Raw genomic sequence first — 17694 nt, 5'->3', positions numbered from 1 at the left:
CCTACCAAGGTCCCTTCCAATCCTATATTTCTAAGATTTTATTATTAATAATCAATATCTGTTATTAATATCATTAGTTATAACTGGAACAGGAAAACTTGTCTGTTATAGAAAGAAAGAGAAAATAGGAAAAAGCAAATTTTTATATTTAAAAATAGTACTTGGCATTGCAAGATATATGCTACTGGTCAGTTCATTCCACTCCTCATGGAGCTGCAACCACTCTTTTATGCTTCACGCAAAACTGCTTATCACACAAGCCATCCTGCGTGTATAGCACTCCAAAATATTTGTTTGAAATTAGCATGCATCTTCCTTTGACAATATGAGCTTTTAGCCCCTAGGATCCAGATTCTATTACAACTGCATGGCTCCTCAACACAAGTAAATCCAATCCAAGAGCCTTAAAAATCTTCTCATGAGGCTGTAGAAACATATCTTGAATGTCCCTCTTTGGATTCCATCCCACACCAATCTTGAAATATACTCTCCATCACATGGAGCTTTTAGATCAAGAGTGGATGCCTTTTTAGAAGATTTTGTGTGTCTAATTCAAGCACAAGTTTTTGGGCTGGATGCAGGAATCAGTAGGAGAAATTCTCTGGCGTTTGTTATGCAGGGGGTCAGATTAGTTGATTGTAATGGTCCCATCTGGCCTTAAAGTCTCTGAAATGTATGAAATATACATAAGCCTTTCTGGACTTATTGAAGCCCACAAACAAAAACTGAGGCAGAGCTGTAATTGCACTGATGCATCGGGCCTCCAGGGGTGAGGCCCCACATCACAATGTCATAATGACAATAGGTACCTAACTGATTGTGATCTGGGTCATTTGTTGTTCAGGAGTATGAGCGTGAGGTTTGCATCACTGCAGCCACAAGAGAATTGGCTCTGAAGGAGTCAAGTATCTGTTATAAACTTATTCCTTATTTATTTTACCCTGCTGCATTTCTTATAAGTGTATGTAGCTATATACTGCATTTCAAATGGCACGTGCATCAATGAGGAGAATACCATTCCATAGCTGAGAGGCATTGTTGGAACAGTACAAATAATACTCTGTGCCATGCTGTTAGCCATAATAGACAGCAGTGGTGTTTGCAAACAGTCACATCGAGTGAGTTCAGCACTTCCTCTTGTACACTTCTGATGTATCTCAATTATTATGGATTATTAATTCTTTCACTGTCCAATCATCTTCCATATTATCATCATTCTCTCTTTCCCCCACAGACTTTTTTCCCTCACAACCAAGGTTATTTTTCTCTTTGGAATCCTTTTAATGAAAAGTCAAATATAGATAGGAGGTCAGTGTCAGTTGCTGCAGTTGTCAGATGAGATCCACATCATAGCACTCTCACCTGCTCAGTCACTGAAACATTTGATCTTTTGCATTTGGGGATTGGAAGGCATATATCCAGGAAACTTGTGGTTGTGTTTGGTCTCTCCATTTGCACTTTCCAATTAATTGAGTGGAAGCGCTATTAAAACCATGACTGATCTTAGGAACATGGACACACATTACAGGATTTAGCATCCCTGCATCCAAAATAGATGTCCCAGCAGCCTGCCTACTTCAGCAAGCCAATCAAACTTCTACATCAGTGAGACAGAAGTCCCTGTTCAACCATTTGCAGCAGATTCTTTTAGTTCCCAGATGTGTCTAAAGGCCTTTGTGGCAGCTGCATCTGGGTTTGTAAGCAGGCGCTGTGTCAGTCAGCACAAAGCATTCTGGCAGGTATGCGGAAGTCAGAGGCACCCATTGAATGTGACTGAGCATTGACAAAGACACCTCATAAAAGGTGCCACAAGTAGGGGGCTAAAAACTTCAGCGTGGTTTTGAACTAATCTGTCAGAGTGAAGCTGCCTGCTCGGCTCATGCCTCATGCCTCCATTTATTAATATGTTGGCTGTGAGCCTATGCTTCCTGAAGTGAAGGGATTAACAGAGCCAGCCTACCAGCAATAAAGCATGAATGGGAGTTGGTTTAATAGCTGATGACACAAGGCCCTATTGCCAATGTCACAAATGATTTTAGATGTTACAATATTCACAGCAGATTGGCTACATACAAAGACAGCTTGCTTAATGCTATGCTGTAATGATAACATTCAGGCAGAGTTGACATTTTCAGTGTCTATTGTACATGGCAAGAATTAGGGCTTTACTTTTGTATTTTAAAAATGTTTATTTAATTTGAGAACGGTTTTCTTCTTACACCAATATTGCATGGGTACAGGCCTTTCTCCCTCACATCATTTTAAAGGAAAATTTATTTACTCTTTTTCAACCACTCAGCTCACTGCTGTTTCAAGTGAAATGTAACACGTTCTTGTCACATTCTCCTAAAATATATATATTCCCTCACTCTCCTCGTGTACTGGACTGTTTGCCCAATAGCATTTAATATTGGAAATGGTTGTTTTGCTATTCTTGTCTGTTAATATTTCATACTAAAAGTAGTTTATTTCCCCTTTATTTGTGCAATGAGTATTGGGTTTTATTTTTTTTAATTTAATACATTAATTTATATTGCAACAGTTATGCAGGATCTAGTTGCAAATATGAACAATAAAAACCAACATTCCAAAGGATAGTTCCCTTCCCAGGTCAGTCAGTCCACAGCATAATCAAACCATGATTTTCCTGTTGCTGATGGTTAGCAGGAAGAAAGGTATATTCAAGGATTTCCCTTGAGAATCCTTCTTATAAAAAAAAATTGTCTCCCTGTTCCCCCTGGCTCGTTAGCTTTGAAATGTTAAATGCTCAAGTCTCTCCTCCCCATTCCTTCATTTGGAATTTCAAATACCCTCCTTGGGTCATTTCAGATAGAAAAATGCAGTTCTCCCCGCTGTTTGGTTTTCCCTGTCTTGTTCCCAGCTCTTTCAAAAAAAATATTTGTGTGAAGTTAATCCTTATGAAAGATGCCGGATTGACATCCCTGGAGGCTGAAGTCCTTTATCTGTCCACAGAACAGTTACAGCATGGGCAAGCTTCCCCATGCTGTTCCTACAATGTTCCTCAATCTCTGACCTGGAGGGACCTTCTAGGAAAGAGGATAGCTCAGTCTCTATCCCCCTTCCAATCCAGTTCTTGGTCTCTCTGCCAAGACTGCCGTTTAGTGCAAATTGTGGTAGTGCCTTATATGTCATGTTATTAGTCAGTGATCCCACTCACAATGTGTGATGTGTACATACATAAGGCTTTGCAGTATTGGAGCCAAAATAAGTACTTGTAGGCTCTGATCATGTGGCATATAGCACGCAGGCAGAGCTCTGTGGGTTCAGCAGGCCGCCATCATGCTACACATTGCAGAATCAGGGCCGTAATATGTTTACTTGTCCACCTGGAAATGGACAGAACTCCACTAAACTCACTATGTCACGACCCTAACACTTGGCAATGCCCTTTGCAATTTTAAATTAGGGTTTATTTGTAAAGTTATTATGTTGTTAATTTTACCAATCCATCTGAGTATCTATTTTCCTTCCTCTATTCCCAGTGGTTCTGGTCTAGCTGGATTAAGACTCTGCATTTTTAAAATTGTTGATTGGTTGCTATGTGGTGTGTTTGACATATCTGGATTTCCTATGTCTTTTAATATTTGAGCTGGTGTTAGTTGTACTTGGGCAATCTTAATTGTTATACAATGTAGCGCCTATGTGTTGGACTAACTAGGCCACTGGTATGGATAATAATAGGAATAAAATAAATTTATATTCACATTATACTCTGACATTTTATATGTAATCTTTCTATGTGTGTACTTTGTTTTTAAAAATATAAAAGTTATTTTTTTGTGTTTGCCAGTAGTCTTCAACCCCAAAAAGCGTTTCTAGAACCTTTGTTATTAAAATTTAGGACCTGATTTTGAAGACACCACAGCCCCACTGGCTAATTGTGTGCATGTTTTAGCATACTCAGGAATCTAAGTACTGTAAATCTATAAAATGTGCCTACAGTTATTTGTGCCTATAGAATTGTGCCTGGAGTTATTAGCCAGAGGGTTCTCTTTGTACACAGGCCATATACAGTCTGTTCTGCAGGATGGAGGGGCTCTAGGTAAAATCTTCCACTTATGCTAAGAATAACTCTGTAAATGTGGCTTAACACAGTGCAGCTTCTTGCGGTTAGTGGTTCCCCCCACTCTCCCATGCCTCCATCCTTCAGAATTGACTGCTGGGCTATATAGCCTCTTCATTCCCCTCCACAGTCTTTTGGTGGCATGGAATAAGCGCAGCAGGTACATGGTTTCTAGAAGACCAGCTGCTTACTTCTGTGGGGTTTATGGCCCGACAAGTATGGAGGCAGCTTCTTATGCTCTCTCCCCTGGTCCAGTCATAACAAAGAGAATAGTAGTCATTCGAAATAATTGCAAAATTGTGGAAAGACTTGTCAATATAATTTTGTAAAGATGTGGTAAGCAGAATTATTACAACTCTTCTTCACTTTCCTTGCTGAACTATTTGTTATGTAGTGTTGCTGTTGTGGGTTCTGATGGTTAGACAGTTGCCTCCCATGCTTTGATATCTATATTTATTGCCAGAAGCATTCCACCTACGCTCTGTGAAACCTCCCCACAGCACAATTATTTCTATTTATCATGTCATCATGAAGTTATCTCCATAGATCCCAGCCCACTATCCCACATTAAAAGCAGTTAATGTCTGCAACACTGCTTGCAAAAGGACAGGAATTGTGCCATCTCTAGTTTGAACAAACACTTTAATAGCAACAGAATACAGAAATTCATCCATCATAACAAAAATGGAGTCTTGATGGATATTGGAGGCGGTAGAAATTAGCACACAGGTAATGAAGAGATGCTGGTGGGGAAGCTTTGAAGAGAGTCTGGTAGAAACAGGCAAAGCTCTTGAGGGGACATTTTGAATTCAGTGACAAAGTTAGAGATATTCAGATTATCGGGAAATGTCCAGGGAGGAGACAAAGCTGAAGATGTGAAACCACACGGAGTGATGTGGAAATGTGTATTCAACAAAGTGATGGACAAGTAGCATGCAGAGATTTTCAAGTGCCTGCACAGTATCATGTTGTGCCATTTTGCTAGACTTTTTATTCCATCCTAAGATGTTAGAGGAAATTACACATTTCAAAATACTGCTTAGCTGGTGTACACAATAGTGATTCAGGTAATGAATATCTGATCCAGATTTGTGACAAATTCTTAGGAGACCAAAAAACCATGAAAAGTAGATAATTTTGTAGCCTATATGCAGTGTCTAATAACACATGGAACATGTTTTTCTACAGACTATCCACAACTCTTCTGAGAACCTTTGTCAAATTTTTATTTTCTGTCAGAAGTATTCATAGAACAGTGATAGTAATTTTGTGTTTGCTTCTCTTTCTTAAATAGTTAAATAGTCTGGATTTATTGCAGGAGCCAGCTTCAGAGTCTGGATCCAAAATGCTTAAAATTCAGGGTTGTTAAGATTTGTGGCTTTAGTTTTGGTTCATGTCTAATTCAAACTAAACCTCCTTTGTTGTATTTTCCTACAACACAAGAAATGTTCCCTGCAAAATAAAAAGCTTTTTAATAAGAAGTTGGGGTATTTTTATTTTGTCAAAACATAAAGGGCTGGATTCACTCCTTTTGAATTTACTCAGGAGTCCACAGGGCAGGAGTGAACCGACAGAAGTATATCTGTCCAGAGTAGGGGTTTAGTGCAGCCAAAAAGGTAAGTAAAGCCAGCCTGGGAGTGAGCAAGGCTAGACTGTAGGATGATTTGCTGAATCTACATCTATTCTAATCGGACTCCAGTGATCTGTCTCTTATTGAGCACCAGCCTAAATTCGTAGCTGCCCTCCTCTAAAGGGGTGTGTGTGTGTGCGTGTGTGTGTGTGTCTCACTCAGAGAGCATGATAAAAGCCATGAGGGAGCAAATGGAGCTTCCAGAGTCATTAATAATACAGACTGCTTTCCATGCTCTTCCCAAACTCCAACCACACATTCCTACCAAACTCCCAGCTTGTCTTGGTATCCTGTTCATTCCCCCTTTCAGATAGCTTCCAGCACGATAGCTGGACTTACACCCAGCTGTCATAGCTCACACTGCTTTTTCCTCTCCAGCCCAGCTTTTCGTGTGTGTTGTGAAAAATTATTATTTAATGAAGACATATTCGGTGAAGAATAAGAAATCTTTATTTGTCTCTTGCATACGGTGGTTGCACCTCACATTGATACATAGTCATAGCATAGATCAGTGCTGCTTACAAAGACACCTTAGTGTTGCTCATTATCAAAATGGTTCCTCAAGGCCTCCCTGATTCGAATGACCCCTTGTTGTACCCCTCAAATAGCCCTGACCTCTGATTGTTCATATAAGGCGATCTGCCTTGACACTCCACCAAGGGGGAATCTTTTCAGCCTTAGCTTCACAAATATTTTGGAGCATACAGCAGGCGGCTGTAACCGTGGAAATACTTTCCTCATTTAGGTCTAAACTGCCATAAAGCCATCACCAGCGAGCTTTTAATCTGCCAAATGCACATTCAACATTCATTCGGCACCTGCTCAACCTATTATTGAAGTGTTCCTTGCTGCTAGCCAGGTTGTCCATATATGGCTTCATGAGCCATGGTAGTAAGGGGTAAGCTGGGTCTCCCAGGATCATATGAGCATTTCATCGTCCCCTATTGGAATCTTTTTTGGTCTGGAAAGAAAGTCCCTGCTTGCAGATTTCTATCCAGGTCAGTGTTCCTCAAGATGCATGCATAATGCACCTTCCCTGACCAACCCACGTTGATATCAGTGAAAAACCCACAGTGATCCACAAGTGCCTGCAGTACCATAGAAAAGTATCCATTTCTATTGATATTCTCCATCACAATATGGTCAAGGGCCAAAATTGGGATATGCATGCCATCTATGTCACTGGCACAGTTAGAGAATCCCATCACTGCAAAACCATCCACTATTTCACGCACGTTTCCAAGACCAACAGTCCTTCATAGCAGAATGTGATTAATGGCCTTGCATGCTTATGATAAAATAGCTTCAATGGTGGACTTCCGTACACTAAACTGATTAGCGACCGACCGGTTGCAGTTGGGAGTTGCCACTTTCCACACAGTAATCACCAAGCACTTCTCCACTGAAAGGGCAGCTCTTATTCTAGCACCGCAGGGCAGGGGCAAGCTCTGCACAGAGTTCCATGAAGGTGGCTTTATGCATTTGAAAGTTCTGCAGCCACTGATCATCATCCCAGATCTGCATAATGATGTGATCCCACCACTCTTTCCTGCGTCCAAAAGTGGCAATATACCGTGTGCAGTTGCTCTGTGAATGCGAACAGTAATCCAGAGTTGTTTGTTTGCATGGCACACAGCAGGTCAGGCATCTCAGATTCCTGTTCAGATTGGGAGCTCATGATATATTGCATGACCATATTGCATGATGTGTTCAGAACACTGGACAACAGTGGGGAGCAATGCAGGATCCATCCTTTCAGATAGAGATGATGTGTGCACAGGAAACTGGAGCCATTGAAAGATGATGTGAAATGCAGTCGGAAACCCATGGAATGAGGGGATGGAAATCACTGCATCATGGGACGTTGAACCCGCACCTATGATGCACTGTGATCCTCTCCGCCTTCCCACAACTCCTACTGGCACAAGCTGGCAAGTTGCACAGTAGGATAGTTGTCCACATGCACGTCTCTCACTCTTGATGCTAGAGCACCAAGTATGGATGCACTTCGGCGACACGAGTGCTGTGCAGACAGACACAAATATAATTATAGTGCTTTTTGATCATCACTGTAACTTGCGTTGACAATACTTTCTAGTGTAGACAAAGCCTTAGTGTGCTACAGTTGAAGAAAGAGACATTTTAGAAAAGAACACCTGAAAAAAGCCCTTTTCTCATGGAAAGAGCTATGAGATTTTTAATCTCCTAGTAGAGAAGACAGAGTTTGGGGCTTAAATTGTCATCCAAAATCATATGGAAATTTAACATGCTAAAATATGTGAAAACATTTCAAGACTTGAACACACAAAAGCAGTTAACTGTAGTGTGTTGAATCTCACCCAATTTATACCTTGATATTGAAACATTTATGTTTACTATCCAGTGAGTCTCAGATCATTGGGGATATTTTTAAATCATAATGCAGTATCTTGCACAAGGCTGAATGTGGAGTACTGCAAAAGCTTTAACAGAATTCCCATGCTTTAACAGATTTAATTCAAAACCTTCAGCCTTATTAATTCAAAATAGATTTTCTGTGTTTAATTCATATTGAAATGCAGTGACACCACCAAGCAAGGGCAGAAATAATCAACTACCAGAACATACTGCTGAACTCACATTGCAGGCCAATCGTAATTCCAGCAGATATGTAATCTTTCCTTTAGGGTAACAGGAGTTCTGTGGAGTGCTTTCTTCTCCTTCCTTTTGAAAAGGAATATAGTACCAGTCTGGCTGAGGTGCAGGCATGTGATACCAGTGCTCACAGCAAACTATTAGTGCAACTTTCTGCATTGAGGATGAAACAACTGGAATTCTAAGAAGGTAGAGCCAAATCATGGAGGACTTACTCAGTCTTTACTCATTGCTGGCCACAGCATGCAACAAATTGAAGAATTTCATGCTAATCATACAGAATCAGATCCCCAGCTGGTGTAATTTGGCATAGCTTTATTGAAGTCAATGAAGCTATGTCAGTTTACACCAGCAAAAAATCTGGTCCACAATCTCTAGGATATTAGTTATTTGTCATTTGTAGTTTATAGTAAAGCTAGTGAAAATTAAAAACCGCGTACTATATAATAGTCACCATTGACAACATATACTTCCCAGCTACTATCCAGTTAATTGTTATTTCTTAATCTAAGTATGGGGGAGAAGTGGTGGTATCTCATTTATCTCTAGGTGGCAACTATTGGCAAATGTTGACTTTTTAATAGCAACCACTATAGTTATCTTAAATTGTGTGTTTCTAATATCAACATTTGAAAAAATAATGTAAATAATTAAAAATACAAATGTCTTCCACTAATAATCTGCATCCATGACAGATTATTGAGGTAATACAAGCAGCGCTACTGGCAGAAGTACAAAGAAGTATGAAAACCTTGAAAAAGACATCAATCAGCAGTCAACCATTGACCATGATAGACAATGGAAATGGTGAGGTGCAGACACTGCCAAAGACTGAACAGACAGAGCAGATGGCGAAATACATTAAAAACATTCCCTTGCCGAGTAAGTGCAAAATTTATTGGCATAGTTTTTCATCACAACTTTTTCTAGTACTTAAAACATGTTAAGAATATGAGTTCATAATATATTATTTCTGTACAGGAGAAGCCAAGTGCCCTGTTTCTGACCTAACAGCCTATCAATTTTCTCATACAATTGTCAGGTATTCAAAGGACATCCAAATTCTATTATTATCATATTTAAGTAATGAACATTAAAAAAGAAAAGGTGAGGATTGTTTTTATTAAAATGTTTTTAATAGTTCTGGTATTGGAAATATGATTGAAAACAAATGAAGCAAGTGTGTTTGGAGATGAAATTAGTATATTACAAATTTGAAAGGAAGAGATTTTAAAATGCATTTTTTTCCAGTGAAAATAGACTTATACTATACTAAAAATTAATTGCTTAAACTTCCATAACTTTGTAATGTGATATGGAATCTTCTTTTTTTAGCACTAGAGCCTATACAATGAGAAATCAAATGAATTTTACCGTTGGATCATTTCATTTTACAACAAACTTAATCGTTGCAACTTTATAATGGTGCTAATGTTTATGGTAGGAAAAGATTGAATCTGAATTTATGTTATGAAGTGATATCCATTTTTTTAGCCCATTAGCTGAGTCTTAAAATTAAGTGACCTAAATTTTAGATGTAATCTTATTAGTGAGCCTTCTCTGAGGAAGCTAATTTACAATCTCATTGAGTGTGTGTTTCTGTCATGAAAATTTGTTACCAATCTACTTGTTCCAGGACACTAAAAATGATCAGTGGTGCATGTTTCAGGCCACAAAGAAAAATTACATCTTCCATAATCTGGGCTGTGTAATATTACAAAAATGCTAAAGCTTTGAATAATTATCACCTATGAAATTATATTTTGCTTACACTGGAGATTCTTTTTAATCAATTTGTCTTTAAGAGGTTGGTGACAGAATAATTTATGAGAGTCCCAGCCCCGAAGTTCAGATCTGGATCTGGAATGAAACTTTTAGAATCTGGGCTTTTGACTTTGTCCTTTACAGAGAAGCTATCTTGGAATTTTAGATTTGCATTGAGACATCTGCAAAGTTCAAGAATGTTCAGATGTTTGACTTTGATTCAAGTTCTTGTCTATTTCAACAGGTGAAAATACATTTTTGTTCTGTAAATTGTGATAGAAAAGAGAATTATAAAATGTAGTTGTCTTTTTCATGAATTGAGGTGGAGTCTTAATGATAATTCCTAGGGACTAAAGCCCAGATTTTTAAAGGTATATAAGAGTTTCTGTGCTCAGCGTTTCAGTTCCTAAATCTCATTTTAAAATGGATTTAGGCACTTAGATGTCTAAATCCCACTATCAATGAAATTTAGGCTCCTAAGTGCCTAAATCATTTTTAAAATTGAGATTTAGGCTCTGAAAACCTTAATACCAATAAAAATTGGGGCCTAAGTCACACAAAATAATAACTTCAGTGGATTTACTCTGTATTCACAATGGTATAACTAAGTAGAATTTGGCGCATGGTATGTTTGCTTATGACTGTTTTGTTTTAACCATGTTACATGCAGATTAGTCCACAAAACTCAATGAAGGAACTAAGTTACTAGAATTGTGGAAGGACATAAACAATTACATATAAGCACAGTATTCATATTTACCTTATATTGGATGGGATATAGTCTTTTTCACAACCTCTAGTATAGACTGTGTGCATGTATTATTCTAAATAAAAGGATATGGTATGAAATAATATCACTTTTTACAGGCATTTTAAAATATTGTGGAATAGATTGTGAACATACACAAAGAAAGGGGAAGAGCTGTCACAATTTGATGTTGTACATAATAACAGTATACCACATATTACCCTACCATTTTTCTCTTTTCTATTTAGAGTTTTGCTAATTGTATTATATGGATATAATATGCAGGTAGCAAAGATATATTTCCAATAGTCGGCAAGGCAGCCAGGCTGTGTAGACATTATAAAATGAACTGGTTCTGTGTATTATACACTCTCTTTCGAAAGGTTTTTCTTACAATGTTGTTATAAACAGATCTTTTAAAATATATGGGCTAGCCAGTGATGTTGATAGAAGTTTATTAAACTGATCCAAGAGTAAATCCACATGCAGTATAATTAACATCTATTTTTAACCCTCCATTTGATAAAGCACTTCTCACTTGCCTAAGTATTTATGGGTTGTAGTGTAGTTTTCAGCATGTAAGTCATCAATGTAAGTGCTAAACATTGTGTCAGGTCTTTAACTCATAATTCAAGGTTAGGAAAATGCATTGTGACCCAGTGTAAAAGTATGAGGAGTCTTAGCTGCCATCATCATTGGTGTTTTTGGTTTATTGTGACTAACAACAAGGATCCAAATCCTGAGATATTTAACCTATTTTTACTCAACAGACTCTCACTGAAGTTAGTTGAGCCTTTTTTCAAATCTGAGTAATGAGTTTAGGATTTGACCCAAGGTTAGTATTACTTTTTAAAGATTATAGTTTATTATATAGGCTGTTTTCCAGAAAGATTTGTCTCCTGAACTTTGTGGATATAAATGATAATATTTAGACATCTAACTATCTATTCCACTTATTAATTAATTAAAAATGTTATCACTTTTGCCCCCAATTAAATGCAGGCACAATTATTTGGTGCCTGGGTAAAGAAGTCAAGCCTGTAACATATTTTTTTTGAAAAAATAACTGTGAAGAATTAATAAAAGAAATGACTCCAGTAATTCACCCCAGGGAAGGAGATAGCTGGTCTTTTTTCTCTCCCAGGACCCACTGGGATTTTTCTTTGTGGTGTTGCTTTACAAAATGGGCTCTGCTTCCCTAAATGGCCAAGAGAAAAGAAAACAAAAACAGGGGTAACAATTTCTTATGGTAGGCTGGGGGATATTCATTTGGGGTCTGATCCAAAGCCTTTTGAAGTTAATGGGAATCTTTCTATTGATTTTGATGGGCTTTGGCTCAGTCCTTTAGTAAAACAGGGGTCTTTTTATAACTTTTCTTATATGCTGCATACTTCTGTAACCAAAGTTGTAGTTTTAGTTTTAAGCTTTCTAACCTCTTTCCTAAACAAAGTAAAAGAATCCCAGGGTCACTTCTAAAGCAATTCTCCACTGTGGTACAATATTGCACTGCCAGGCAAATTAAGAGCAATATCTCTAAAAAGTTATCAAATGGTTGAGCTTTTCTCCTGTGTGACCATGGGCAAGTCTTGTGGCCTCTTTGTGTCTCCATGCCCCATCTGGAAAATGAGGATAATAGTATTTATCTACCTCACAGAGGTGTTATAAGGGTATATAAATTAAAGATTGTGGGACATTCAGACACCAGGGTGATGAGGAGGGCTGATATAAATGAGCAGATGTGTCATGCTATTCTAAAAATGAAAATAATTGAAGTGGTTCAGTTATTGAAGTAGTACAATATGATGTTAAATAGTAGCATGGACTTTATTCCTAAATATTTAACATTATTATTGACTGACTTCATTTTACCCTATGTCCCTGTGGCAGGTAAGCCTATAATTTTATGGTAAGTGAACCCTTTAAATATGAAAAACTCCATATAAATCATACTATTAAGGTTGCAATAACATCTGTGTTTGTACTCTGAAATTCCTGATTTAAGAAAGTATTAATGGTTCAAGCTGTCAAATATATTTGAAAGCTGTTTGCTACAACCTTGTTTGCATGTAGTTTGAATCTCTCTCTACCCTTCAGATAGATAAAGTGGTTTTTGGTGAAATGAAGATTTTGCTGGTAAACAGGGCATCATGAAATTAATAGTGGGGTTTGAATTTTGGTCAAATACCCCTCTATGGCTTTGTTGTTGTTTTGTTTATAAAACCCAGGGTCAAATTCTGCTCTGATTTAATCCCTCTTTGTGCTCATTGACTTCACTGGGATTGCATGGATTTTATACCAGAACTTGCCCTTGGTCTCTTGATTTGCTGTGAAGGTATCATCTTCATCTGGATCAAAGGCATTTGATACTGTTATTGGTATTAGTGTAATGTGTATGGATGGGTAAAGTGTTCCTGCAGAAACCTAATCGCCCATGGTATTTGAACGTTGTTCTCTCATAAATCTAGCCATTTCTATCCCAAGATGCAGCATCTGTACCAGACTCCACATTTGACTAACCCCCACACACACTTGCCCCTGAGGCAGATAGTTCCGAGTCCGGATCTGAGTGTGTGTTCATTACATGAGCAATATACTTGCCTTGCATCCTTCTTTTCTGTGTCTTGGCTGGGTTCCAACCCCAAAGTAAAAATATGTACATTGAGCAAAATCTGGGTTGCACTGAGAGTGCTGGTGCGCAGCTATTGCATAATGGAGCATTAGAAATAGACAAAGAAAGAGACTTATCGGTGCCCTTCTTCTGCAATTTGTGCTACTCTCTCTTCTCGTGCAAGCTGACCATTTGTACAATCAATGATGAAGTCAATAAGTAGGGAGCAGAATTATAGAATGACTTGCACTAAGGAGAGAGAGAATGAGAAGAGATTCAAAAGGAGAGACAGTGGGACAGGACAGACACTGAAAGATCCAAGAAATAGGGAAAAGAAGAGGGAATCATACATGAAACATGGCAATGTAGGCAAGTGCAAAACATCAGCAGTTTGCTAATGTTGAACTTAATCAGCAAATTGGTCAGTGCAAAAATCTCAAAGATTGGATTTTGAACTCATTTTCTGGTCTGAAGAAAGTAGTGGCAATAGGATGGGGTAAGTAGGCAGAAGAGGAAATGAGGAAGTCTTAGGAGACTACTGTATTTCAATCCAAATTCATGCAGAGAAGAGAAACCAGTAAAAGCAACGGTACTGAAAAGACTATGTCCCCCAACAACATGGATTTTTGAGGATCATCAGTATGAGACATTTACTCTTTGGAACATGCTTAAATCACACACAAGAGAAAAAAGAAAGCACATGGCTGGTAAAGACTAAAATGGGACTGATGAGTGCTTTTCAGGTCTGACAAAGTTTCTAAAGGGATAGTAAGCGACAAGTGGAGGGTTTGTGTTTTGTTCTTGTTTTGCCTATTTGTGGAACTGAGAAGAAGACAAATTTCACTGTTTCACTTTTTATATGTAAATATTTCTGTAAGGCTCAAGCTATGTCCTATACATACAGCTTTAAAGATTTCATTGTTTTAGAGCAACTGGTAGTCCTCATTGTTCCTTTCTCAAAGTAGTTCCATTTTTTCAAGAGGATTGAGATTGATTATCTTCATCTTGGCATATGAAGATCTAGAGTATATCATCATCCCATCTCCCAAGTGTGTGCATTGACACAGGCAGATGAGAATGGGAAGGCAACAGCTTTATGAGCAGCAGCATGAATGGTTTGCATTGAGGCAGTGCGAAAGCTCATTCTTCATTAACCCAAGTGTTTCCCAAGCTTTACTCTATGGGGAGGGTGCTACTTTGTGTCAAAATGCTGTTTACAGAATGCACAGAGCAAAGAGGCTGGGTCTAATGAAAGCAAAGAGACTCCTCACTTATATAATGCTGAAATATGAATTGGTCCAACATTGCCCAGAGGCAGGTTTATGTTATAAAAGAAATAATTAAATGCTGATGATACTCTCATCTTTGCATTTCTAGAGCTCCTCTCACCCAAGGAGAACCCCAAATTTACCAAATGAAATGATGTGTTAAGCCTCCCAACATCTCTGTGAACAGGAGGGTAACAGTGTGTAGTGCACAGGCGCCCCTAAGCACAATGTCAGAATGGGCCCTTTGCCATTCCCTGCCCCTACTCACCCTTTTGAAATGTCCATCCAAACCTGCCCAGTGCAACTCCTGAACGAACAGTTATCATTCTGGCATTCCAGCTGGACTGGTTCCCTCCTCTCCTTTTCCTCCATCCTTTGTCTTGCTTCTGGGCTCCTGCTCATTTCTCAGCAAACAGTTCCTCTTCTCCCAGTCCCATGTCCCTCACCTTCCTTCCTCCTGCTTCCTGTTTTCCTTTGTTGCCTCTTATTCCTAGCTTTCTCCAGAGTCCATGCCCAATCCTAGTCCCCATAGTCTGTTCCTGTCTTCCATACTTTTCTCTATTCCAGACTTATTGCTTGTTCTCATTCTGGGGAAGGGCCCTATGGCCTGAATATATACACTGCTTTGCTCTTCAACACTCTCTGGTTCAGCTGCCTCAAAGCGTTTTGGGTCTGTCACGGAGCAGATGTCACTTCCACTGCCTACTCAGCAGCTGAACGGTGATAGAGAGCAGTTGCAGAGGCTCTGAGCAGTGAAGGCTTTTGGAGAGGAAGGAGGTACAGTGCTAAATATCTGTAGCAAGGGACTTGTAGGCCAGCCCTTAGAGTCTTGGGGCGCAGCCCCTGTGCCCCTGTAATTGCTGGAGCTGTGATTCTCCCTGGCCCTTGTGTGGGATTTATGGGGGGGGAAGCGGAAGAGGAAGGGCATGCTCACTCCTTGTGCCCCTTTTCCCTCCCCCTTGTTCCCATGCCAGAGCAGGAACAATTGATCAGAACAATGAGATAAGACAAGGAACATGCAGAGCCTGATGGCAAATGGGGAGATGAGAACAACACTGTGAGTGAAGGCGAGATTATGTAGGGCCTTGAAAGGGAGATTGGTGAGCTTGAATTTTTTAAGACACATCAAGTCAGTGATTGGGAAAATAGATATAGAGTGGTGGGAAAGGAAAATTAAATGAGCATACACAATGAACTGGAGACATGAGAATAGAAGGATACCATATTGAAGGTGAAAGATAAAGGCATGAAATAGAACTTCAGTACTTGGGACAGTGAAAAAACAGTGGATTTTGGTTCTCCTTTAAAAATAAGTATGGGGAAGGAGATGAGAGTAGAGCCAAAGATTACACTGAGGTTGAGAAATTTTGAGACAGGAAGGATGGTAAAGTTGTAAGGATGGAAAAGTTGTCAATGCAAATGGAAGAAATGCAGAGAAAAGGATTTTGGGGAGGGGGGAGAGGGGGAGATAAATTCCATTTTAGAGAGACTGAGTCTAAATGGTGGTAAGAAGTCCAAGAAGAAAAGTAGCTAGAAACGCGAGATTTCATGAAGGGTGGAGAAAATCAGGAGTAGGAAGCATGTTTAAAGATCATGCACATAGAAATTGTTTTAGAATCTATCAGGGAATATAAAGTCAAAGTGAAAGAGTATAGAAGAAGAAGAAGAAAATAGTATTTGCACTCATTTTGTGTGACTACCTGCTTTTTGCAGATATATTCAGAATTTTGGCCCTGATCCTGATCCCATAGAAATCAAAGGCAAACTCTCATTGATATCTAGAATGGTTAAAAAAAATTTTCATATTGGAAAAAGCAATTCTGTTGAAATTGTAATGTTTCATAAAATTGTCAATTTTCCCAACATTTTGTTTTGGAGTAAAAAACAAGGGACTAAGTTACAATAGTGTTGAAACATCCCATTTCAATATTTTTGGGATGAAACTTTTTTTTTTTTAAATGGCTTTTAAAAAATTATCATAAGAAGTCAAAATTGAAACTAAACACTTTGATTTTTGTCAAACAGAAATGTTTCAATTAAGCTGAAATGAATTTGTTTAATTTTCTTTTGTGTACAATTTCAAAATGTTGTGGCTTGTTCCGAACTGGAAAGACATTGTCTGCAAAATGGAAATTCTGTTCCCCACCCAGTTTTGCTGATTTCATTATGAGCAATAATGCACCCTGCAGGCACAGGATGTATGCACAGAGTTAAAGGCCATGTTTTGAAAACTTGGCCCCTTATGCAAGTTCATGTATAACAAAATAATTTAAAATACTGTAGGCACTAATTTTTTTTCTTCAGAGTAAAGCCATTTTTGGGGTTTTTTTGTTATGTTTTAAACCTTGACATTAAAGCTTATCTGACGGACAGCGTCACTAATTGCTGTTAGAAATGATTGTATAATCCACATCAACATATCACCACTATTAATGAGAATGGTATTCATTGGTATATTATTTTATATCCTAAGCCAATGAGTTAAGCATTCTGTTTGATGAATGGAGTTTGAATATAAGCCAGTGACAGCAATTTGCTTTGTCCTGTACTGAATATGCATTAAAATGAGTGTATTTTATAATAGTTTCACATTACAAATATTTCCAGTAAAAGAATACAAATCAATTTTATTTTTTAGCATCTAACCTGCGGCTTAACTCTACCACTATATCATCTCATATATGTATTCAATTAAAATTGTACTTTAATCCAATATTCTTTAATATTAGTGGTAAGTATTAAAGGAAGCAAGCTTGAAGACCAATTCTAAAACTACAGTTTATTTCATTCCTTGCTCCATATATTTTACCAGAGAACTCCTTAATGTAACAGAAATCAGATTTGGTGTGTATTTTTACACAAAATCAAATTGTACAGGCGCCACCTCAGACTTCTCCAAAACATTAGAAGGGATAGGATTCCACCAGGACATAGTACAAGAAAAGAGTAAGGAAGCCA

The 17694-nt window shown here is 38.3% G+C and overlaps 1 protein-coding gene across 1 annotated transcript in view; it reads left to right on the top strand.

The window, feature by feature from the left end:
- Window positions 1-17694, top strand: part of WDR72 (WD repeat domain 72) — a 117109-nt gene that overhangs the window by 83247 nt on the left and 16168 nt on the right. The window contains exon 19 of the mRNA XM_067556131.1: window positions 9044-9230. Coding sequence (XP_067412232.1) covers window positions 9044-9230 — 187 coding nt within the window. The remainder of the gene's footprint in view (window positions 1-9043; window positions 9231-17694) is intronic.

This window comes from Emydura macquarii, unplaced genomic scaffold, assembly GCF_026122565.2.
Source record: "Emydura macquarii macquarii isolate MOO-44397 ecotype Brisbane River unplaced genomic scaffold, CSIRO-AGI_Emac_v2 contig_1644, whole genome shotgun sequence".
NCBI classification, from domain to species: domain Eukaryota; kingdom Metazoa; phylum Chordata; order Testudines; family Chelidae; genus Emydura; species Emydura macquarii.
The sequence above is the reverse complement of the archived record's forward strand: the minus strand, read 5'-3'. Positions and strand labels throughout refer to the sequence as shown.